The sequence below is a fragment of the Lupinus angustifolius genome, chromosome LG15 (genome assembly GCF_001865875.1).
Source record: "Lupinus angustifolius cultivar Tanjil chromosome LG15, LupAngTanjil_v1.0, whole genome shotgun sequence".
Classification (NCBI taxonomy): Eukaryota; Viridiplantae; Streptophyta; class Magnoliopsida; order Fabales; family Fabaceae; genus Lupinus; species Lupinus angustifolius.
The window spans coordinates 20,165,530-20,189,884 of record NC_032023.1 but is presented as its reverse complement, the minus strand read 5'-3'; the positions used below and the strand labels follow the sequence as shown (position 1 = coordinate 20,189,884).

The 24,355-nt window shown below is 33.6% G+C and overlaps 6 protein-coding genes across 8 annotated transcripts; 1 reads left to right on the top strand and 5 right to left on the bottom strand.

Annotated features, from left to right (window-relative positions):
* Positions 70-2,493, bottom strand: LOC109327409 (protein TRIGALACTOSYLDIACYLGLYCEROL 5, chloroplastic-like). The gene is made up of 4 exons (XM_019560543.1): positions 2,400-2,493; positions 2,271-2,315; positions 687-719; positions 70-478 (listed from the first exon to the last, which is right to left on the bottom strand). Exons 1-4 carry the CDS (start codon positions 2,437-2,439, stop codon positions 315-317), a joined length of 282 nt encoding a protein of 93 aa, XP_019416088.1. The 5' UTR covers positions 2,440-2,493; the 3' UTR covers positions 70-314.
* Positions 3,680-6,225, top strand: LOC109328756. The gene is made up of 5 exons (XM_019562361.1): positions 3,680-3,905; positions 4,220-4,334; positions 4,460-5,092; positions 5,180-5,363; positions 5,784-6,225. The coding sequence occupies exons 1-5, from the start codon at positions 3,829-3,831 to the stop codon at positions 5,807-5,809; spliced, it is 1,035 nt and encodes a 344-aa protein (XP_019417906.1). The 5' UTR covers positions 3,680-3,828; the 3' UTR covers positions 5,810-6,225.
* Positions 6,825-9,248, bottom strand: LOC109328349 (protein TRIGALACTOSYLDIACYLGLYCEROL 5, chloroplastic-like). Its single transcript, XM_019561777.1, has 4 exons — positions 9,155-9,248; positions 9,026-9,070; positions 7,442-7,474; positions 6,825-7,233 (listed from the first exon to the last, which is right to left on the bottom strand). The coding sequence occupies exons 1-4, from the start codon at positions 9,192-9,194 to the stop codon at positions 7,070-7,072; spliced, it is 282 nt and encodes a 93-aa protein (XP_019417322.1). The 5' UTR covers positions 9,195-9,248; the 3' UTR covers positions 6,825-7,069.
* Positions 10,678-12,791, bottom strand: LOC109328348 (3-oxo-Delta(4,5)-steroid 5-beta-reductase-like). Of its 3 annotated transcripts, XM_019561775.1 has the most exons (3): positions 12,679-12,791; positions 10,869-12,029; positions 10,678-10,808 (listed from the first exon to the last, which is right to left on the bottom strand). In XM_019561775.1, exons 1-2 carry the CDS (start codon positions 12,715-12,717, stop codon positions 10,893-10,895), a joined length of 1,176 nt encoding a protein of 391 aa, XP_019417320.1. In that variant the 5' UTR covers positions 12,718-12,791; the 3' UTR covers positions 10,678-10,808; positions 10,869-10,892. The 3 variants fall into 3 exon arrangements, with proteins under 3 accessions (XP_019417320.1, XP_019417319.1, XP_019417321.1); XM_019561774.1 differs by having other exon boundaries at positions 10,680-12,029; XM_019561776.1 differs by having other exon boundaries at positions 10,680-12,026; positions 12,679-12,765.
* Positions 13,724-18,442, bottom strand: LOC109328534 (metal transporter Nramp2-like). The gene is made up of 4 exons (XM_019562040.1): positions 17,687-18,442; positions 16,001-16,137; positions 15,196-15,848; positions 13,724-14,453 (listed from the first exon to the last, which is right to left on the bottom strand). The coding sequence occupies exons 1-4, from the start codon at positions 18,274-18,276 to the stop codon at positions 14,232-14,234; spliced, it is 1,602 nt and encodes a 533-aa protein (XP_019417585.1). The 5' UTR covers positions 18,277-18,442; the 3' UTR covers positions 13,724-14,231.
* Positions 21,342-24,086, bottom strand: LOC109327849 (the record flags this gene model as incomplete). Its single annotated transcript, XM_019561024.1, has 7 exons — positions 21,342-21,429; positions 21,510-21,834; positions 21,918-21,987; positions 22,100-22,320; positions 23,306-23,383; positions 23,460-23,559; positions 23,805-24,086. Coding segments are annotated over 7 exons (1,155 nt in total), but the record flags the coding sequence as incomplete, so codon positions are not given.

Here is a 24,355-nt window from a genome sequence, read left to right as displayed (position 1 = left end):
TTAACTCCATCATAGACACCATTGACTATTTTGAACATACAAAATAAAGACATTTGCAGAAAAGGAAGCTGAAATTAAACAGATAGGATGACAATGTCCAAACTCAAAAGACAACTAATTAACCATAATTTCACAAATTGTGGCTGTAATTGGCAGTCCAGTGCAATAATTCAAAGGGACTCCATTTACATAAACTCAGGCACTATTGTATCTCTAAAGGCTTATTGTTATTACAAATAACAAGGCTGGCCAGCTTTAGGTAGCATTATATATTCTACATTGAAGGCACACAATGAATGAAAGAGACACTACCATCAACTTTTTACTTGTGGGCTGGGTTTAGAGAACTCATTGATGTTACCTTTCTCCTTATTGTCAAATTCCACCCCTTGAAAAGTGATCCGTGATGACCTATACTTGCTGCCATAAGCAGTACCAAACCCCCAACCAAGTCCTACTCCAACGCCACAACCTCCACCTTCAAAATCATATACAATATAATACCAATAACCAAAACCAGAAGGATTAATATTAACAATGGTATTACTATAAAGTCATGTACAATTGATTTTATCCTGTAAGATAAAAGCTTCGAAAGAAAGCCTACCCACACAATAGCTATTGCCATTAAATACTGAATTAAAACTAAGAAACAGACAAGGAAGCAAGATTTATGAGTATTATACCTGCACCAAGACCCAAGAAGTTCAATGGCATACCTGTGAAACAGACAAAGATAACGCATCAGTGACAGAAGGATGATAAGAAAATTAACGAGATAGGTCTTGAGCGGTTTCTAAGATAAAGTTGACCGAAACTACAAACAAAAGATGCAGATTACGCCTAGATTTAGAGGAGAATGGAGTAACAAAACAAAGATATCACTACTCACTACACTTTCTTCATCCAGATGATCTAACTTTGCATATATTTTCAAAGGATAAACAAAAAGTAGAGTGGAGAATTTGGCCATCAAATTTCAAAGATCAAGTTGCCAAAATTGTAAAGGATGAGCCAAATGCAATAGTAAATGATGTTTACTTAATCTTGGTTTCTGACTCATAAAATAACATAATGCAGGGAAGACCAACAGCATTGCAATTACTCTCACAAATGCAGGGAAGAGAAAATAAAACAAGTAAAAACAGTAGGTACAATATTTGAACTACCAAGTGAACACTTCACGGTAAGAGATACCAATAGCAACCATCCCTATTGACACAAGTCATAACTGCTGCTATTCCTGGTAGCCTAAAGAAAAATACTGACTTTCTATTCATAATTCGAAACCCATGAAAGAAATCAATCTTTCAAAATTATTCATTTGTAATACAATAATACCCATGAATGATTATTTCTATGCATAAACTACAACCCTTGAACCAAAGAAATCAACCATGTTTCTTGCCAATTGCCATATATTTAGTCATTTAGATTTAACGCAGAGACCTATCACTTAATCATGTATTCTAATCTTGTATATTGACTCCAAAAAAAAGTATCCAGGTATCTCTTATCCATCAATTATTAATATAGTATAAGAGAAAAAAACAGTGAGTAATCTGACAGAGTAAGTATGAGAGGAAGTTACTTACTCTATTTTGACTCTCCTCCAAGACCCATATACAATCATGTTTTTGGTGTGACGGACGGGAACGGAATTAGAAAATCAGGAATGGGAGTGGGAATAGGAAATCAGGAATGGGAGTGAGAATGAAACAGAATGGAATGGCTCGGAACGATACAGGCCAACAAAATCCTTTGGGCAGGACTATGCCATATACAATCATGTTTGGTCTGGGCAATTCTCTGAGCCTAAAACACTATATTCTGCATTTTTTAACATCTACATTTCGGTGAAATGGAATATAGGAATAACATTGCTGTTTTGTAATTGAAACTTAAATGCTTATTTCCATAGTTGTAAAGCTCATTCTGAATCCAATTACCTAACCAAACATGTGAAACATTCCCATTCCATCCAATTGAAATAGCTACCATGTTTAACGAAATTGGCACAAGTAACAACCTTAAAAATAAATCATAGTTCCAATATCAACGGAATTAAGGCGAATAATAACAATTTCAGCAGAACATGTGAAAGTAAATAATTCAGTGAAGGGAAACGCAAGTTTTACAAAGAGAGATAAGTAAGGTTAATTGATGGATTTCATTTCAATGTGTGACGTTGTGAAGAATGATTGAATTCAAAAAAGAAATTAGAAATGAAAGTTAATCAGAAATGATTAAAGGAAGAGGAAACAATAAACCTCCGAAACCCCATCCAATACCGAAACCGCAACCAACACCGAAACCTGAAGAATGAGAAATAGTAGAAGCGTGAATGAATTGAGAAATGGGGAAAATGAGAAAAATCGATGAAACTGAAAAGAACATACCAAATCCAACACCAGTTCCGTTGAAGTTTGTGATAACCATTTCTCTGTAAACACACACACACACACTAGTGAGTAGTGACTAGTCTGAAGTGTTAAAACTGAATGAAAGGCCCATATCGAATCCTATAATGGACCTGGATCCTAAGCTCAAATTCCACACCCTTGCAAATCAGCCATTTTTTAATTGCTTATTACATATTTGTTATTTTAAATAGTATTGGAAAAAAGAGAATATAATATATCCTCAGGATATAAATTATGAAATGAGAACCACTCCTCTAGTTTTTATAATTTTTTTTTTTGTAGAAAATAATTAAATATAACACGTGTTATCATTTTAGTGATGATAAGAGATAATTTATCTTTTTGTATGAGGAGATATTTTATTCTTTTGGCAGTTGTTTGACTTGTTTATCCCTGCCAGCACAATATTTATTAAAGTTAGAGTGATTATGCACATGTCCATCTATAAAAAAAACATGAAATAACATGTTTCCAGCCCTAATTACTACTAAAAAACTGGGGGGAAAATCAAACAAATAAATGAAATAAATTATAATTTAAAAAATTGCACGAGTAAATATATTATTGCTTAGTATTCATAGATTTCTTTTTTAATCAGAAAAGAGAAGTTTTATTTAGTGATATACTAATTTAATATAAATACATTTCTAAGAAAAAATGGTTATTCACATCACATATTTAATATTAATTATCTCCAAATAATTAAAATTAAAATCAGTGTTATTAATATCATATCAGTCATTAAGTCGATCATGATATTTATATAATAGTAAAGTAGTTTAACAAGTAACTCAATGATTAAATTACATACTCATAAAATTAGATATACATATACATTATACTAACGCTCAATTTAAAAAATTAATAAAGAATCTAATGAAGATGAATATCAGTTCTTAAAACTAACCTTACCCATATTTTTAATATATAGCTCAATAAAAAATTAAATGAGATGTATTTCAATAGAAAAATAAGTTAATTTTAAAGTAAACATGATGGATGAGTTTCAATTTTTTTCTTTTTTCCAATAAAAATAAGTCAAGTTTATAATATTTGTGTTGCAATTTTAAATTTATTTAAAAAAATAAGAAAAATTACAAACTTCATCTAAGGAACACTAACATATGAGCTAGTTCTTATGTATTTACAGGCTACAGGATTTAATGTGTACACAGTATATATTTTAAGCTCTTAATATCATGTGGCTTGTTTGTCAATAATAGCATTGAACTAAACGACGCCGTATTGAATGAAAAGTGAAAACGTAGAAAAATGAGATAATAGCAACCCTTCCTTGTGTATCAACTATTCGGATCCAACATTTTTCTGCTATTCATATTTCAGATTCGTCATTGTTTCTTGTTTTTTCAATTTTCCCCTTTTTGTATTCTAATAATCATTATCCATGGCTTCTACCTTCGACCGCTGGGAAAAAGATCCTTTCTTTAACGCCGCCGAAGAAGTTCAGGAATCTTCAGACAGGTACCTTCCATTATCCCAATTAGGGTTTCTTTTTCTTTTTCTTTTTTTTTTTTGTTATTTTAATTTGTAATTTGCTCTTTCTAATAATTTTGTAATGTGGGGTTAGGTTTTAAGCTATATAATTTGGAATTATTTTAAATCCATTGCTGAGGAAACAGATGCAACTGCTAAATATGCTACCTTTTGTACTCAGTTGAATTGAAAGATAGCAAAATTTGAGATTTTGAAGTTCATTTGTGTGCACAATCTTATAATTTGTACCACTCACATTCTGTTGTTATTGAATTGTGGTGTGTTGTTATCTTGTTATGAAGGATGGAATCTGCATATAGGACATGGATTCACGCCGAGAAAGATCCTTTAAGCCCATGGAACAATGACGAACTCTGCAGAGATGTACATACTGCCCTTGGTACTGCTAAATGGCAGGTAACCTTTCTTGCTTCGTTTGCTTCCCAGTTACCACCAACAACAATGCATGAATTGTATGAATATATATCTGACTTGTTGTATAATCATAATGATCATGTGGTTGCATTATGTTGGCAATGCAGCTAGACGAATTCCAACGTGCGGTTGGTTCAAGTTATAGTGAAAGCTCAAGTGAAGATGCAATAATTAGGCATCGGGATTTTATTTCTGCCATTGAGAACAAGATTGCACAAATCGAGCATTCATTACGTGAGTCTGCTCATTCAGGTGGTAAGGCGCATCCGACATGGGTGCGTCTGGATGAAGGAGAATGCGATGAACTTGCGTTATTTCTTTCAGGAATGCCTTCTCATGAAGGCAAAAGTCCCCGTAAATGTATCGGCAGTGGAAGTGAGAATCCACAATCAAGCGATAAAGATTCTTTCAGCAAATTTTCAGACAATGTGCGTGTTTCGTCTGGGCAGGGTTCGTATGAAGCAATGGAGGTAAAATCACATGGGCATCGTAGAACAGCTAGCGCTGATGCTAATATTCCTTCTTGGAAAATTGCTGTTTCTGGTGATGTGCAAATCCAGAATTCCTCCAATAATTCTTCTGGTCCTATGCACAAGGTTTCTAGTCTCTCTGGATTCTTTAATTCTATGGAATCTGTCTCTAAGTTGAAGTGGCCTAAGAATGGTTATCGGAAGCTGCAAACAGTAAATCATCATGAAGAAACAGATGATATGCTACTACCTACTACTCAATTTAATAGGGTGAGTTCTCAATTAATGGACCAATGCGTGATTATTTTTACTGCATATGACGAATCCCTAATACTATTCTTATTTGTTTGAAAAAAGGACTTCAACACAGACTATGAAAGAAGTAAGAGTTACCTTGATAGTTGTGGTGAATGTTATGATAAGCAACTGTATGGGTGGTATGGGGCTATCCAAAGACAGCTTCAAAGATCTCAATACCATATGCAATACAGTCGTCCTTCTCAAATAACTGTCTGGATTATTATTCTCCTTTGCTTGCTTGGTAAGCTCTGGGTTTTTTTTGTGGGTCTCTGTAAAACTGTGTTCCGACAAAAAATGTATGAATTTTCATGCTCTGCAATTTCTTAGCCTTATGAACTGCTTCATACAACTTTGAAATTGCTAGATTTTTTCTTGGTGAATCTCTTTTTTATTTTTACTGTTCTATTTTTTCCCATTCCTTTGTTGGTAAATGCTACTTCCTTTTGCTCTCTATTTTTTGCATGATTTCATTGTTCATGATTTTGTTGTTATTGTATTTTTAAACCGTAGGCATAGAATAGAAGCTACGACAAATTGTCAATTCTAGATGCTCTGTGCAATTGTTGCTTTGCTTATATGGATGTTTGTTAAATCAGTGCTCCCTTTTCCCTCTCTTTCTATTAAATATAAACACTGGTTTGCCATTTTGATTTCTCTGCAGTTTTAATTGCCTTTTGCGCAATGTAGAAGGGAAGATTTAGATACGTCATCTATTAACGGTTTGCGGCAGCACGGGCATCGGATAAAACCGCCCAAGCAAGCAAGAGGATTTTTCTGGTCCTTGCTTGTGGTGGTGTCAACATATTAACTATTTAGAATATTGCATAAGCCTTAGTAGCAGGACTTTCTTCTTTATGTTTTTGGTATGTATTTTTCATTTATGTCCCTCCCATTTCAAAATGATCCCATGAAGAGTGTCTCTGTTGTACTCTAAGATGCAGATGGCAAATTGTATCTACCTACACGCACTAAACAATGTAATGTGTATTGTCTTCTTGATGCAAATTCAGGATGATATGTTAACCTGAAATGTGACATCATGATTGGTTATCGAGCTCACTGATTATAGTAAAAGTTGTCACATGATAGCATGGGAGGATTCTGATTGTTTTCGCAGTCATTTTTTCTCAAGAAATTGTTTTCTTGAAACATGATTTTTTTTCTCCTACAACATGAACTTGTTCTGTTCCATATCCACACACCATAAAATTGTTATTTTTTACAGTCATTTCTGTCGGTTGTAAGAATTATAATCTAAAGTTTTATGCATTTATAAAGTGGATATAAGCAATTGTGTACAGACAGCTATACCTTTTTTCTCTGGGATGAAGGTTCAATAGGGAAGAATCTACTATGGCTACACTAAACCTTGTCTGCAAAATTTCTATGAAATCTATTCAAATAATAAAGCCTGTTTCCATATCTCCAGTTTCCAATTTAATTCCTATCTTAAGTGTTTAATTAGAACAATATCATCCGCAAAAAAACATGCATTGTGATACAGTTATTGGATATGCTCAATAAGTATATTCAAGATCAGTTTGAATAAGTAATGACTCAATGTTAACGTTTTTTGTTGTTCTATGATAATAGGAAAACTTTTCAAGACATCATATTTTACTCTATATTAGTCTTAACTCCATCATAGACACCATTGACTATTTTGAACATACAAAATAAAGACATTTGCAGAAAAGGAAGCTGAAATTAAACAGATAGGATGACAATGTCCAAACTCAAAAGACAACTAATTAACCATAATTTCACAAATTGTGGCTGTAATTGGCAGTCCAGTGCAATAATTCAAAGGGACTCCATTTACATAAACTCAGGCACTATTGTATCTCTAAAGGCTTATTGTTATTACAAATAACAAGGCTGGCCAGCTTTAGGTAGCATTATATATTCTACATTGAAGGCACACAATGAATGAAAGAGACACTACCATCAACTTTTTACTTGTGGGCTGGGTTTAGAGAACTCATTGATGTTACCTTTCTCCTTATTGTCAAATTCCACCCCTTGAAAAGTGATCCGTGATGACCTATACTTGCTGCCATAAGCAGTACCAAACCCCCAACCAAGTCCTACTCCAACGCCACAACCTCCACCTTCAAAATCATATACAATATAATACCAATAACCAAAACCAGAAGGATTAATATTAACAATGGTATTACTATAAAGTCATGTACAATTGATTTTATCCTGTAAGATAAAAGCTTCGAAAGAAAGCCTACCCACACAATAGCTATTGCCATTAAATACTGAATTAAAACTAAGAAACAGACAAGGAAGCAAGATTTATGAGTATTATACCTGCACCAAGACCCAAGAAGTTCAATGGCATACCTGTGAAACAGACAAAGATAACGCATCAGTGACAGAAGGATGATAAGAAAATTAACGAGATAGGTCTTGAGCGGTTTCTAAGATAAAGTTGACCGAAACTACAAACAAAAGATGCAGATTACGCCTAGATTTAGAGGAGAATGGAGTAACAAAACAAAGATATCACTACTCACTACACTTTCTTCATCCAGATGATCTAACTTTGCATATATTTTCAAAGGATAAACAAAAAGTAGAGTGGAGAATTTGGCCATCAAATTTCAAAGATCAAGTTGCCAAAATTGTAAAGGATGAGCCAAATGCAATAGTAAATGATGTTTACTTAATCTTGGTTTCTGACTCATAAAATAACATAATGCAGGGAAGACCAACAGCATTGCAATTACTCTCACAAATGCAGGGAAGAGAAAATAAAACAAGTAAAAACAGTAGGTACAATATTTGAACTACCAAGTGAACACTTCACGGTAAGAGATACCAATAGCAACCATCCCTATTGACACAAGTCATAACTGCTGCTATTCCTGGTAGCCTAAAGAAAAATACTGACTTTCTATTCATAATTCGAAACCCATGAAAGAAATCAATCTTTCAAAATTATTCATTTGTAATACAATAATACCCATGAATGATTATTTCTATGCATAAACTACAACCCTTGAACCAAAGAAATCAACCATGTTTCTTGCCAATTGCCATATATTTAGTCATTTAGATTTAACGCAGAGACCTATCACTTAATCATGTATTCTAATCTTGTATATTGACTCCAAAAAAAAGTATCCAGGTATCTCTTATCCATCAATTATTAATATAGTATAAGAGAAAAAAACAGTGAGTAATCTGACAGAGTAAGTATGAGAGGAAGTTACTTACTCTATTTTGACTCTCCTCCAAGACCCATATACAATCATGTTTTTGGTGTGACGGACGGGAACGGAATTAGAAAATCAGGAATGGGAGTGGGAATAGGAAATCAGGAATGGGAGTGAGAATGAAACAGAATGGAATGGCTCGGAACGATACAGGCCAACAAAATCCTTTGGGCAGGACTATGCCATATACAATCATGTTTGGTCTGGGCAATTCTCTGAGCCTAAAACACTATATTCTGCATTTTTTAACATCTACATTTCGGTGAAATGGAATATAGGAATAACATTGCTGTTTTGTAATTGAAACTTAAATGCTTATTTCCATAGTTGTAAAGCTCATTCTGAATCCAATTACCTAACCAAACATGTGAAACATTCCCATTCCATCCAATTGAAATAGCTACCATGTTTAACGAAATTGGCACAAGTAACAACCTTAAAAATAAATCATAGTTCCAATATCAACGGAATTAAGGCGAATAATAACAATTTCAGCAGAACATGTGAAAGTAAATAATTCAGTGAAGGGAAACGCAAGTTTTACAAAGAGAGATAAGTAAGGTTAATTGATGGATTTCATTTCAATGTGTGACGTTGTGAAGAATGATTGAATTCAAAAAAGAAATTAGAAATGAAAGTTAATCAGAAATGATTAAAGGAAGAGGAAACAATAAACCTCCGAAACCCCATCCAATACCGAAACCGCAACCAACACCGAAACCTGAAGAATGAGAAATAGTAGAAGCGTGAATGAATTGAGAAATGGGGAAAATGAGAAAAATCGATGAAACTGAAAAGAACATACCAAATCCAACACCAGTTCCGTTGAAGTTTGTGATAACCATTTCTCTGTAAACACACACACACACACTAGTGAGTAGTGACTAGTCTGAAGTGTTAAAACTGAATGAAAGGCCCATATCGAATCCTATAATGGACCTGGATCCTAAGCTCAAATTCCACACCCTTGCAAATCAGCCATTTTTTAATTGCTTATTACATATTTGTTATTTTAAATAGTATTGGAAAAAAGAGAATATAATATATCCTCAGGATATAAATTATGAAATGAGAACCACTCCTCTAGTTTTTATAATTTTTTTTTTTGTAGAAAATAATTAAATATAACACGTGTTATCATTTTAGTGATGATAAGAGATAATTTATCTTTTTGTATGAGGAGATATTTTATTCTTTTGGCAGTTGTTTGACTTGTTTATCCCTGCCAGCACAATATTTATTAAAGTTAGAGTGATTATGCACATGTCCATCTATAAAAAAAACATGAAATAACATGTTTCCAGCCCTAATTACTACTAAAAAACTGGGGGGAAAATCAAACAAATAAATGAAATAAATTATAATTTAAAAAATTGCACGAGTAAATATATTATTGCTTAGTATTCATAGATTTCTTTTTTAATCAGAAAAGAGAAGTTTTATTGAAGTATTAAGATACTAAACGTAGACTTGAGATAATAAAGTTACAATGGCAGACATGAGTGGCAGACATGAGTGGCAGACATGAGTGACCCAACACTACACTGGCAGGCTCTTGTGGCCCTAGCTAAGAGGATTCATGTAACCGACATCTATACTCATGTCTTTCATGATTACATTTAATGACCATCAATAATAACTATATTAAGATATTAAGTCATATATTTCTCAATCCTCATTATGAGTATTTGATTAACATGAGTGTTGCAGTACCCTTTTGAGTGACACACCCTGGACCTTTTTGAGTGACTTCAACAAACTTCTCCAACTGGTACATGTAGGAGAACAAAAAATAATAATTTGCAAGTGATTTTTGTTTAGACAAAAAAAAGTGATTTTTATGCAAATTACAATACGATAGTATATATTTTAGCCTTCATTTTTAGTTTAACTGTCTTAGGATAGTTAAAAGGTTGTTCCTTCTTGAATATGTAGTTGTCAATACAATATAATATGATAGTAGTAAGATTTAGTATCCTTCCTATCATTTTTTCAAATAAGCTTAGGACAATATTTGAACAGTCTTTAAGGTACCCAAAGCACCCCATAAACTCATGAGTAAAAAACCTTAACTGCACAGCACCAAAACTTGACAAGATTGTAATTTGCATTGTACACTATTAGTCTGCTACAAATGGCTGATCAAATGGGAACCTGTGGAACATAAATTATCAATAAACAATTATGCTGCACCAATAAGAACAAACAAGTATGCAAAGCAACACTTCCAAATAAAATGCAACTTGACTCAGGACTCTGGCAACTTCTCTTATCTCAATGGCAAATTAATTATTGTTGAAACATCAGAGCATTCTTAATGAGACCCACTATAGCTGCAAAGACAATATCATTTACAAACAGATAAATTCATTTCCTACTACAGAATAATAAGGATTATTACATAGTACAAAGTACAATAAACAGAAACAGGAAATATAAAACATAAATATAAAAACACAATGATAAACATAAACGCAGACTTTCAACCTTTCCCTAGAGTTTAATTTGTTCCAACATAACACACAAAAAAGAAATTTAAAGATTCAAGGTACAATCTTATAAGCCTTGTTCTTATCAATCCAAGTAATGAAGGAGTTCTTAGAGTTCCTGAATCCCAAAAAGCCATGCTCTTTGGACTTATTCATACTATCCAACACTGGCTCCATCCCCAACATTAGATCAGAAAACCACCACTCACCAATCTCTTCTAACTTCGTAGGTAACAACTCATTCTCCTTCACAATCTCATCCCACACATGACCCTTATCCTTCATCAATTCTTCCAACCTCAAATCACAACCCTCTTCAAACCCATACTCCTCAATCTCAAACTGTTCCGCCAAAACCTCCCACAAATTCTTCCACTTATAAACATCACCATTGCTACAATTAAACGCTTCGTTCCGTGCATTGGGATCAACCGCGGCCCATATATGCTGCTCAGCAATCAAATCCGCATCCGAAGCAGTAGAGTAACATTCCCATGCTTCTTTAGTTCCCGGAAATTTTAAGGGTAACCCTTCATGCTTGCAAATTGCAGCATAAACACAAAGGGTACCAATGAGGTTCATAAAGCTATAAGGTGAAAACCCAAAAATGAAGTGTGGCCTATGAATAGAATATGTCAAATTCTCTTTCTTATTAACCTCTTCAAATAAAATATCTTCTTGTGTGTAATAGAAATTTGGAACTTCTAAACGAGGTAAATCTTCAGTGAAAGGTGGATCGTGAGGGTTAATTTCACCAAACAATTCAAATGGACCTAAATAGTGTTTGGCACCAGTTTGAAGTGAAACGTGACGGAGATTTGGAGCGTTAGGGATAACGGAGGTTAAGACGTTACGGAGCATAGCGCCGTTAACGTTGCAATTTTCAGCTTCTGTAGGTTGCTGGGACCATGAGACGTAGAAGATGTGAGTAACGTCGGTTAAGACGGAGAGTTTGGATTGTGCATCGTCGGGATCGGAGATATCGCATTGGATGTAATTGATTGAGTGGCCGGAGTTCCAGGGAGGGCGGGGGCGGCGAGCGACGCCGTAGAGTTTCCATGGAGCACCAGGTGTGTCGGCGAGAGGTAGAATTTCAGCTAGGCTGTTACCGACGATGCCTGTGACGCCGATAACTAATCCGACGTTGTTGAATGAGGTTGGTGGCTCTTCTTCTTCTTCATTTGATTTCTTCTGAAAATTTGAATTAGAAAATAATTATAAGGGAAATCATATTGTGGAAATGAAATTGAGTATTGTATCAAATTCCAATTGCCACACAAACAACCACATCACACTGCAATCACAATGATGCAACCATAACATGACTTAATGTAGCCGCCGCATCAGATCGCATCAACGTGTCAAAAATATATTTTTAGTCACAAAATAATTCCACAATCTGCATCGCAATGGCCACAATTGCAGTAACCGCGACCACAACAGTAATTTAAAACACTAAAATAGAGTAAGTATAGTCTCCATTAATCGAGAGGTAAGATACTGCAAAAAACAATAATATAGTAAAACTTTTTACTATTAAAAACACATGTAAAGTGAAACACTTATCATTAATGGAAAGGTCCACCCATGTCATATGATATCATATTCATGGAATACGATTAACTTTCAAGATGCCTTCCTGGTGAAATGGGTAGACATGCGAGACTCAAAATCTCGTGCTAAAGAGCGTGGTAGTGAAATATGTGCTAGATTCTTGTGATGATTCAAACAAAAAAAAACTGTTTAAAATTATTTGTATCCTCAGTTTTTTGAATGCCACATGTTACTATTATGGAGGAGATTCAGTTTGATGAAAATAGTGAAAGAAGTAAGGGTATACCTTATTAGCGCCAATAGCTCCAGCCCACCACCAACTCATTGATTGAATTGGGTGATGAAAGAGGTGATAAGCTTATCTTATATATGAGATGGGAAATATAAAGAAAGAGAGTCCACAAAAGCTAAGATTAAGAAACCCATTTATTATTCAATCATTCTTTTGTTGAGTAAATACATATGGTCATAATTGGATATTTATACTTGTACATCAAAAATAAGTGTACGTCACATTCGAATTAATGTACACATTTTTATTTTCAAATTAATTGTAGTGTTATTATTATCAGGAAATTCATTTTTTTTATTACCACACTAAGTCTTAACACTAGGACTGAGAATCAGGTTATGGATTCGATTTGTCTATTATTATAGAATTAATAATATTTTTTATCAAATAGATATTATTACTTCATACATAAATGGATAGATATATACCAATATGAGGAATGTTAAACTCAGCCATTTCTATCCCTTCAAAAAAGGGGAAAAAACAACAAATCAACAACTATCATAATTGAAATATTCTGATCACAATATTTCAATTATTGAAGTCATCATTGCAACTGCAATTATGACTACATAGGTCATATTTTACAGCATTTTTTCATAAATTACAATAAAAACCCATTGTAGCCATAATCACACTTCAAAATACTATAAAACCGCCAATACTAAAATATACTTCTATTTTTCCATTCTTTTTGAGAAGTACGGATTGAGATGCAATAAATTTAATATATATGAATGTGTTGATTAGTCAATTAATAAATTAAACGGGAAAAGTAACATGAATTCGGTTTAAATTTTTCTAAAATGAAATTTCTATTTTCTTCGAAATTTTTTTAAGGATCAAATTATATCTTCATATATATTCGTTGCTCCATCATTGGGTGTCCCTTGACATGTCCTTCGTATACAGGCCTTTGAATTATTGACAAGCTTGTAACTTAGGCTAAACAAATTTCGGTTCTAAAATCTAATTATTTCACTAGTCTTGCTAAACTGAATAGCACCTTCACATGAGATCATAACCAATTAGAGAACAAGCAAAATGAAAAAGCATAATAATTTGGAAAATGTACTCCACATTGCACTATTGATTAATCCCTAAAACTAAACTCTGTTGCCTTACACAAATACTCCACAGGTTCCTTCATGAAAGCAACACATCCCAATTGGACTATGTTAAATACAAACTGTTTAATCAAAGAATAATGGAGAAATTCACACCTTGTTAGAAAAAGAATAAAGCATGCAGGAAAGTTATGCATCCTTGCAAGTTCACAATGCTCTCTCCACATCTTCCAATGAAGGTAATTATTTCCATTTTTTACACATGGAAGGTAACCTGTAACTCTTGCAAAAATGAAGTCCAGTTAAATACATATGTTTTTCAACATCTGACCTTGTGCTCCCTCTAATGCAGGTTGCATGGTTGGATAATGTCCATTAAACTTCCTTGAATGTCTATGAAGCAAAACTTTCTCATGTAAAAAATGTCTAGTGGAGTTTGCAGAGTTCTATTTCCAGATTCTAATGTGTGAATTTGTTGAGTTAATTTTTAGTAAGAGAAAATCCCTTGGGAAGTCGATTAGCCCAAGTGGAAGGAAGAGCGCCGCTTCGTGAAACCAAATATACGATGAATGCAACATAGGCACCTGTGCAGGAGCAGACTATAAAACCAAACAGCAGGCCCTTCACCTCAGAAAGGACGAAATCAAACAACAGAAACCCATTGATTACCATTATCAGTGCAGCAACAGTCCACGCTACCCGCTGCAAAAACAAAAAATTAGTCACAAAGAAAACATATAATTTTGATAACTGGAGATCATTTTGTGGATTTTATATTACCACATTATGTTTATGTTAATTGCTTCTGTCACCCCAGAACTAGTACAATGTGTCCACAAGTGAGTGAATGAGTACAGGAAAAAAATCTGTGCATGATTTTGGTATCTAAACAGAAATTGATGTGCAACAAGCGAAAAATCATTTTCCTTTAAATGTTATGAGACAATTCCTTGAAGCTTTAGTACTTAATGAACTCACCAAGCAACAGTATAAGTTGAAATTTAAGCATCTTCACCTAATACAGTGAACATTCATGATCTGAGAAACAATCTGTGCCAAAAAATTAGCACTTTCAATGACTTTCATGTGCATGGCATCTATATTACTACATTTCAATTCCTATTTTTACCGAGCAAAATTTCACAGATTCTTGATTGAATAGCCAATAGTTATCTTAAAAAACATGACATTTGTTTATAAGATTAAATCTGCACATTAATTTAGACGGACAAGTAATATTAACAATAGAAAAAGTTTGATAGCTGCAGAGACAAGCTAAACATAAGAAAACTTCAATCTCATTTCTTAACCACTCATTTCATTGTCATCAAATAATGTAATATGATGAAAAACATAATTTGAACCATGCAGGAAGTTGCTTCAGAGATCTTATGATTAAAAAAAAAAATGATGAAATGAGAGAACAGTGAGATGGTTAACTCACCTCAAGAACAGGCCCAACCTTAAAGGGCCCCATTATCTGCTCATTGGAGACCATGGTGAGGAGGGGAATCAATGCAAAAGGAATTTGCATAGACTGAAGCACATTAAGCCATTCATTTAAAATGTCCAATGAGGATTCTGATGTATTAAAAACAATAGCTACGATGATAGTCGGCACAATTGCAAAACTTCGAGTGATCAATGCTCTCAACCATTTCTTTAAGCGGAGGTTGAGAAAACCTCCCATTATGAATTGCCCAGCATATGTGCCAGTGATGGTGCTACTCTGTCCTGCCGCTAATAACCCAATTCCCCATATATAGAGAATGGGCACGAGTCCTCCACCATACTTTTCCTCAAGATATTGCCCAGCATTCACCAGTCCTATGCTTTTTGCCTGCTTCGTACCATAAAACCCCTTAGCAAAAACTGTTGTGACAAATAGATTAATCATGAAGGAGACAAAAAGTGCAGCCGATGACTCAATCGAATAATAGTTGATAGCCTCCTGCACACGGCCTTTCTTTTGGGGATCAATCTTTCTTGACTGCACTAAAGCAGAATGGAGGAATACATTGTGAGGCATTATGACACAGCCCACAACGCCCACAGCTTGACGAATTGTTTTCGAGCTAAGTCTTGGCAGCAAAATACCTACCAGAAGTAACAGACGCGATTATCCCTTAGGATTATTACAGGACATATCTTTCAGTTTTTGAAATGCCAGAGAGAGGGGCAAGCTATTAAAAAACACAGAAATTCATATAAAAATTTGATATTTCAGCTATATCGTTGATAAGATTTACCCATCAATAGTTCTTTTCCATTAGGTTTTGTGTCACCAAACATCCAAGCAAAAGAAAGACCCATAATAGCAATGAGAACTGCAAAAGCAGCTTCCAACTTCCTCACTCCATAGTTCTCAAGAAATAGAAAGAAAAAACTGTTCAAAAACAGAGAGAATAAACTATAGTTAAATGTATTTGACAAGAAAAGTTGGAAGGCTCCAAGCAATTAATTAAAAACATAGCAATAAACTAGAGTTAAAAACTGAAATAAAGAAATGAAACCTGTAAATGTTTTAAAGAGGTTGATTTATACATGGTCCTCTGATAAATTTCATAATAAAATAGCACTAAGCATGTGGCTGTCATGGTTGAAGATTTCACAAACCACACAGTGTTGAAAGATAATAAAGTTCCAAAATTAACAACAAAGCAGAAGCATTCATCCTAGTACAGAGTCCGTAAGAAAAGGCTTAATAATATCATGTCAGAAAATGAAAATTTTAGTGGAAAAGCTTGATATGTATATGAATGAATTTAAGAGCAAGTTCCTTGACATGACTAAATTATTAGCATGGCTTGCCTTAAATGTGGGGCCTAGAGAGAATCTAGATACAGCAAAAGTATCTAAAACATTAGAAAGTTATAATATCTACAAAGCAAATTAGCAAACAACCATGTAAACTAGTTATGCATATATAATTACTCCTATTATGTACTTCTGCAATTGCACAACCTACAAACAATCAATTATCAGCCAACTGCTCCATCATAAAGCTATGAACAAACAACAGGAAATTTAATCTCAGAATTCAATTCCAGTTATCAACCCATGACCAGTAACAGCCTAAAGTTTCCTTGTAACTTGAGGGCAGGAAATCCTTCACATAGCCTGCTTGAGTTCTCACTTCTCATTGTTACAATTGTGTAATTATTATATTTTTTAGGATTGAGAATGTCATAATGAGCACTTATATTATGATTCCTTTAATCGCCTGACTTTGGCGTATAAAGAAGATGAACCTTTTGTACTTTTGATGTACCATGAAATGGATATGGTCAATTGTTTCTCGATTTCTAACACTACTTATGAATCATGTTAGCCAAACCAAAATGCTGCTTCCATTGGTCACTGAGCGCCAACATCGCCTACGTGGGGTTAGCGTGACTGCAGAAGATCGGCAGATAACACTTGGCTTAAGGAAATAAAAGTGCACCCTCACAAACACAGTTTTTAGTCTACTTATAAGCACTTCATCCTACAGCTTCAAATTGTAAGCAAAGTTCTCATCCAATGTAATTCTAATCATGATTATACTAAGACTGCAGTGCCACTATATCAGTAATGGGAGCACATATGTTATCTCACATTTTGTATCTCTCTATGTACCATCGTTTCTGAATGGTTGAAAAAATTCTTTAAGTTAAAATTACAATTATTAAATATTTTACTGACCTATCATATATCCTGGCACATGGACTGACACAAAGGAGTGGTACATAGAGTGATGGCCCAACGGTAATAACTGATAACCCACAGTCCCATTTTTTTTTTCTCCACAAAATCATCCATGCCCAACTACTAGGTAAACACCTTCCCAAAATTTACTTCGACCCATAATAAAAAAAGTAAGTTTTCCTTAAATTTTGTATAATTGAAACCAATCACAAAATTACAAAAATAAAAATAACAAAAAAAAGGAATACCAATCAGAAGCAGTAATCAAAACTCCAGCCCAAAGCGGCAACACACCATGGCTAAGAATCTGAATAGCGATTGCACTTCCAATGACCTCTTGAATATCAGCACCAATCAACGCCAACTCTGCCATAAACCAAAGCACATACCTCGCCCAATTAGGGTATTCATCCCTACACAACTCAGCTAAGTGGCGACCAGTGGCAACACCAACTCTAGCTGATAGAAGCTGAATCAAAAGCCCCATAATTGTGGCCCACATCAACAACCATAGCAGAGAATAACCAGCAATTGCTCCAGCTTGAAGATCCCCTTCTAGATTCCCTGGATCCAGAAACGCTATACTCATTAAGAACCCTGGTCCCGTAAACATCCATAGCTTTTTCCATGAGAAAGGAGGAGTTACGTTTGAATCTTCATCACCGTCTACATAATCGAAATCTACGATCGTGATTTTATCTCCAGATTCATATGCAACTTCTTCTTCATTATCCGATGATGATGATGTTGATGATGAATGATGTTGTAGGAGTTTGTTAGCTTCGTTGTCTTTGTCTTCTTCTTTCGATTCATCTTCTCTCGACTCAGAACTACTCATCGCGACGAAAATTTTTGTTATTTAAAATCGGAAGTTATGGAATTTAATTTTCCGGCGTGCACATGCGGCGGAGATGGAGCGGTTCTGCGCCGTTTGAGTCGGTGTATGGTGGAGCTGTAGAATCTGCTACTTATATAGATCTCTATGAAATGGGTGTGTAGTAGTTACTCTATGCTCTGCTTATGGGTGCAATCGAATGCGTTACACCAATGGTAAATGGACACGTAAGAATTGTAGGGTTACTTTCGTCATAGCGTCTATTTGATGTCACTTTGCGATTGATTAACTACGAGACGTTTGGCACTATCTAATGGCGTCTATTGTGTCATTGTTGCCATCATCAACTTTTTTATTTTATTTTATTGAAAGCGATTATTTTAGTATTCAAAACCTCTCAAGAGTTATTAACTTATTATAGTCGTTTTATTTGTTCTTAGAATATCAAATTTGGTTACATTGTTTTTTGAGTTTAAAATATATGATAGACACCGATAGTAATTTGTAATATTTTTATTTTGAAAGTCGATAATAACTTATATGAATGATAAAGATTTTGTTTATAGTATAAAAAATATTCACACTATCATTGTACACATATTAAATCTTTGTTTTTTTATTGCTGTAATTTTGTTTTTCATATGTTTTAATGGTTGTATTAATGTTTTTGTGTGCATACTAGCATATTGACCCTATTTTAATATTCATGTTATAGTCATATAGTGTATGTTAAACATGGTTTACATAAGGATTTGCCTATGTACTATATTTACAGTTGTTTCTATATTATTTAAATGTTATCGTTCTTATATTTTAGAATCTATTTATTCCATTTAAAATGTGGCAATGATCATATTAACCAATGAACAAACATTTTCATTTCTGGTATATTCTATTCAATTACAAAAAAAAATTAGAGACTAAAATATAGAACTAATTAATTTATCTAGACTAAAATCAAAATCAATTAATTTATCTGAACTAAAGATAAAACATAATAAGCTAGATAAATGATGTGGAAAGTAAAATGATATCATTAACTAATCTCAGTTAAGTTTGTCAGTGTTTTCCATCCAAAACTAAACACAAATACAAAATGTTTAGAAAATGTAAGGACTGAAAAAAAAAGTAAATGTCCAAAGATTACAACCGAAAAAAAAATATTTAAGTTTTTTATAAGTATATATAGGTTTTTAATTATTTTTTTCTATATGAACACTCCCCTCAAAATCAACATTTCCCTTAAATATGTATGAAATAAATGAGGGAAACTACTAAGTTGTTTGGCTTTACTACTCTACTTTTGTCTCTTGAGGGTATTTGAAAACAATTCCAAAATCTACTACAATGCGTAGCTCAAAAGCTGAAGTAATAAATGTTGCATTACCCCAGCCATGTGAAGTAGTTAAGATTAAGCACTTTGTGATTTAAAACTCTGTCACCAATAACTGATCCGCGCATTTTCTGAAGAACGGTGTCCGATAACTTCACTCCAATAAAGTGTCCAATAACTTCAATCCAAGAAAGTGGAATGATGATAATAAAATAATATGAAAAAAATGTATACAAAATGTATGTGTTTTATATATTGTCACTATATCATTAATTATTCATGTTTAATTACCATTTATTATTTAAAAAATATAATGAAAAATGAATGGGAAATAATGTTTTGTCTCCTTATAAATCTATACACATATAACACATATATTTTACACTCTAAAATAATAATGTTATTTGGATAATGTAGGAATTTGTTAACTATCACTGTATTTTCTCTACTACAAAAAAATATCTCACACCATTCAGTTTGTAGATCAACAAGTGACACATATGTTTGATCATCATAATAAATGTTACTTTCAGAAATTAAACTTTTAACCTTAGGGATTTAATGAACTTTTAAACTAGTAGACTAACTCCTCGGTAATATTAACCAGCAGTGTATGATAATTCATATGTTAATTACCATAAACTCTCAAATAAAAGTAGAAAAAAGATATAAGTATAATAGTGAAATAATTAACACAAAGTCTTAAACAAGTTAAAGAACTTTTTTCCTACAGCAACGGATTTGGTACGAAAGTATTGTGGGTCATCCTAAACACTTTCACTGGTTCCATTAATGGTACTCTTTATTCAACAAAATTGTATTGCTATGACTCTGAGTGTGAATCACTTGCCACACTTTACCTTTGTTCTCCACTCAACCCTGTTGGACCCCAGCGAGGGAGCACTCAAATTTTGGCATCTCATAGTCCATGAGAATAGTTACAACTCCATTCAAGCCACTAATTCTCTCACTTTAGCTTTTGGCAAATGTTCTTTAGTATAGGAACGGGGAAAACCGGATGATCTGGGACTATCTGAGTGAGTTAATAACGAAAAGGTAAATCTAGTGTTGGTTGTTTTTGTAGGTCCGTCGGGAGAGGTACCTGAAAATGTTCTTCAACACTCAAGTTAAAAAAGATTTGGAGAGAGATAGAGAGGAAAAAGTATAAATAGAGAGATAAAATGATTAGAAATAAAATACTTCCTTATTTATAGAACCAATGTGGCTGCCGTTGACATGTAGGCTGCCCATTGATCAGATTGGGCGGTCGGTGGCGACGCACGAGCTCTCCACGTGCTAGACCAAAGTGGCATTGATTTGGGCCTTGGAGCCAAGCCCATAGGCCCATTTTGATGTTCTCGGCCTAACTCAAAAAGTTGAGATAATCCGGAGTGACTGAATTGTCATGCAACACCTTCCTCTCGTCGGACTAGAGTAGCCCAACGCGATAGTCGGAAACAATAACGTACCCGGTTTAACCGGGTAGGAACAACAAATATTTATTAAATAAAAATTAAGTTGATTTTAAAGTCAACAATATTACACGTAATAATACTTGGATGATTAAAATTTCTGTTTACTAAATTTTCCCCTTGCATCTTTGATGCAAAATTTAGATAGCTATGAGCCATGGAAGTACACATTTGAGGTATGGAAAGGGTAGCATACAGGAAAAAACATCATTCACTCCCTTCACAAAACTTTTATACAAATTTCTAAGTTCCTTTCAAATTTACTCACTAGCTTAACTATAAATTAATACTCGTACTTTATCAATAACCCTTCTGCATATAGGACACCTTTTACTCCCCCCATCGAAAATCCTGCATAAACATTCTAATGAGAATTTAAAATAAAAAACATTTTGCATAAAAATCATATGAAAATCTTCTGCAGTGTTTACCTCTGTGAACAATCATAGCAAGTTGCAAAATGTCCACAAGGAACAAAGAAACTGTTGCGTTGTTCATCATAACAAATGACACATAACTTTCCATCATATAACTCATCTGAAGAGCTATTTGACACTTCAGATTCTTCATCATCTTCTTCATTTGTTCCATATGATGATCGATTTGACACCCCAAATGGCTCAATTTCAGTTTGAGTTGTTGCAACACTATTACGTGTTCTATTTGTGATGGCTATTATCTCATTTGTATCTCCTTCATTACCATCACAGACTCTAAGGACTTTCATTATCAGATAAATAACAATCATGGTACATCCTAGAAATTGAAAAAAATGAAGCATATTTATTATTTAGTATAAAACATAACTAAACTAAAACAATAAATTATGATCAGTGTACCTAAAAGTAATGAGTAGCTTAGGGCACGAGACACAAAATAAACTTCAACATTCCATTCATCACCATCTAGCTGCAATTATACAATTTGCAAGAACAATTAATGTTGATCATTTCTTCAATGAAGATCAATAGAAACAAGTCTATAATGAAATATTTGTCAACTAAGGTTAGCAATGCCTTACGCTGTTGGGTGCTGTAAGAATAACGTAATACGTTTTTGGGAAGATAAAATTGAGTCTGCACGATCCATTTGCACTAAAGCATATGTTATTGGCTTTGGTGATATCATATACCTTTGCCGAAATATTAACATTCATAGTTAATATTATGTTCCTGGCATTCATGTTTAGAACCCCAATATTGTATGTATTATCTTCCTCAACCATGTATTCAGCTTCTTTACCTAGCAATAATGTCCACAACATCAAACAAATACCTTGTCCCTTTCAAAAAGTTCAGATATGTTCCTCATATGTATCGATCTGGTGTACGTTGATGAATAGAATTGGAAACCAAATTTTTTAAAAGAGAGAATAATTAATTGGTTAAAATACTATTTATATCCTTGACATTGTTTTTAGGTTTCATTTCCAATGAAAAATGTGTAACTTTAATTCTTTTTAATATTTGTCAATTTTACCTTTCAACATATAATTTGGTTTGATTTTACAGAAATATAGTATTTTTTTTTTGTAGAAACAAAAATATAGTATATTATCACCAAAGTCCCCTTTCTAATTGATAAAATTTTGATTTTTAATTTGAATTTAGAACATTATAGAGCTAAGAATAATAAACATGAAAAAAAAATGAAGATGGACAAGTGGAACATAAGTGAGGAAAGAAAAAAGAGAGAGAAGATTTTTCCAAAATATTCAATTTCCTTTATAAAACTCATTTTTAGATAACAAAAGAATCTCTGAGATAATTGGATATATTCCATAAAAATCATACACTAGTAAAAGACTATTTTAGTGTAATTAATATTTTATACAGTTATGTTAACTAAGTCTATTACATTTATTTTTTCTTCATACACATTGTTGTTGGGTTTATTCAAGTGTACACTATTGGGTTTATTCAATTGTGAAGTCCCACATTAAATATGCAGGAATAAGTGAAAGAATTTACAAGTAGGAAATGCTCATGAAACTAATGTCTTAAGGTTTTTGTTCAAGACGTAGTATCTCACTTGTGCTTTTGGTTTTGGTCCAACATACACGAATACATAGAAAAAAGCTAAAGGACAATGCATGTGTCACTATTTTGATGTTCACGAAACAATGTCATTTATAGCTAGACATATATATAACATGACAAGCATTCAAAGTTTCAAAACTATTGTCAATGCACTTTCCCCATGGGAGTAATTTTTTGCCATCAATTACCTCGAGCAGTCTCATGAACTAAAATTGGATAGGTGAATCTTGTTTGTTTAGGCTGCAGTTTTTCGAAGTTCCTTTCTCCTATGAACAATAACATATCTTTCATGAAACAACCCTAAAAACTTTACTCGGGAAAAGAACAAGAAGAAGAGAAAACCTTTGACCACAATCCCATGAACCTGTTTCAAACTCTTCCTAGAACGTGATTTCCACATCATACGGATGGTGGAGCCTTTATTTAACCACACAGAAATTCCCTGCACGAGAAATTTTTTATGAACAGCTTTATAAATGTGATACAGTAACAAAACCTTAATCTAAGATTGGTTAACTAATCAAACAATATATTTTAACATAAATCATGTTCATTGAAAAAATATTAATCTCTATATCTTTTCTAATTATTTTGTCTATAATTTAATTTGGTATCATGCTCTAAAACTTGGATATTTATGAGATAGCCTAAACAGATTAAATTTATGCCTATGATAGATAAAGTTACCTTGCAACTATGTGGTGCAACAAGGTAGAAATTTGAGGAAGTCCAATTTGTTTGGGAGCTTAAGTGAGGCTTCTGATTGAAAGCATGAAGTGTAACTTGATTATTAAACTTGTTTGATACTTGAATTTGCTTAACAAAAATAGAACTTGTCTTGATCAAACGCGATGAGGTAGGCCCAAGCAGAAGATGAGAATCTCCATAATGCCCATATCTGAGAGTAGCTGAAACTGCAAAACAACAAAGAAATAATAGGAGCAATGGTTTAGAAAAAGAAATGAATAGAAGGAGGGGTTACAATAACAAAAGATGAAAATTTACATAACGTGCCAAAAATCCAAACGGTGAGAGAAGACAGCATGTTGGGCCAAAACTGGTGGCATGGCTGAGATGATGGTGGGGTATGGGGTAGCCGCCACTGTGTCGTGTGCATGGCTCGTATCATTGTTGGTATTGAATGAGAGTATGCATGAGTTAGTGGAAAATAGAAAGAAAGAATTGAAGAGAATGGTAGAGTTAGGAAAGGGTAGTTGAAGCATTTCTTTAGCCATGGG

Excerpts from the sequence above, each read along its gene's own strand:
- LOC109328348 (XM_019561775.1), bottom strand. The coding sequence starts at position 12,717 with ATGAGTTGGTGGTGGGCTGGAGCTATTGGCGCTAATAAG. Across the intron at positions 12,030-12,678 it reads GAGCTATTGGCGCTAATAAG|AAGAAATCAAATGAAGAAGA; the intron begins GTATACCCTTAC and ends TCAAATTTTCAG.
- LOC109328756 (XM_019562361.1), top strand. The coding sequence starts at position 3,829 with ATGGCTTCTACCTTCGACCGCTGGGAAAAAGATCCTTTCTTTAACGCC. Across the intron at positions 3,906-4,219 it reads GTTCAGGAATCTTCAGACAG|GATGGAATCTGCATATAGGA; the intron begins GTACCTTCCATT and ends CTTGTTATGAAG. Across the intron at positions 5,364-5,783 it reads TATTCTCCTTTGCTTGCTTG|TTTTAATTGCCTTTTGCGCA; the intron begins GTAAGCTCTGGG and ends ATTTCTCTGCAG.
- LOC109327409 (XM_019560543.1), bottom strand. The coding sequence starts at position 2,439 with ATGGTTATCACAAACTTCAACGGAACTGGTGTTGGATTTG. Across the intron at positions 720-2,270 it reads TATTGGATGGGGTTTCGGAG|GTATGCCATTGAACTTCTTG; the intron begins GTTTATTGTTTC and ends TCTGTTTCACAG. Across the intron at positions 479-686 it reads CTTCTTGGGTCTTGGTGCAG|GTGGAGGTTGTGGCGTTGGA; the intron begins GTATAATACTCA and ends ATGATTTTGAAG.
- LOC109328534 (XM_019562040.1), bottom strand. The coding sequence starts at position 18,276 with ATGAGTAGTTCTGAGTCGAGAGAAGATGAATCGAAAGAAGAAGACAAA. Across the intron at positions 16,138-17,686 it reads TTGATTACTGCTTCTGATTG|TTTTTTCTTTCTATTTCTTG; the intron begins GTATTCCTTTTT and ends GTTTTTGAACAG. Across the intron at positions 15,849-16,000 it reads TGGAAAAGAACTATTGATGG|GTATTTTGCTGCCAAGACTT; the intron begins GTAAATCTTATC and ends TACTTCTGGTAG.
- LOC109328349 (XM_019561777.1), bottom strand. The coding sequence starts at position 9,194 with ATGGTTATCACAAACTTCAACGGAACTGGTGTTGGATTTG. Across the intron at positions 9,071-9,154 it reads CGGAACTGGTGTTGGATTTG|GTTTCGGTGTTGGTTGCGGT; the intron begins GTATGTTCTTTT and ends CTCATTCTTCAG. Across the intron at positions 7,234-7,441 it reads CTTCTTGGGTCTTGGTGCAG|GTGGAGGTTGTGGCGTTGGA; the intron begins GTATAATACTCA and ends ATGATTTTGAAG.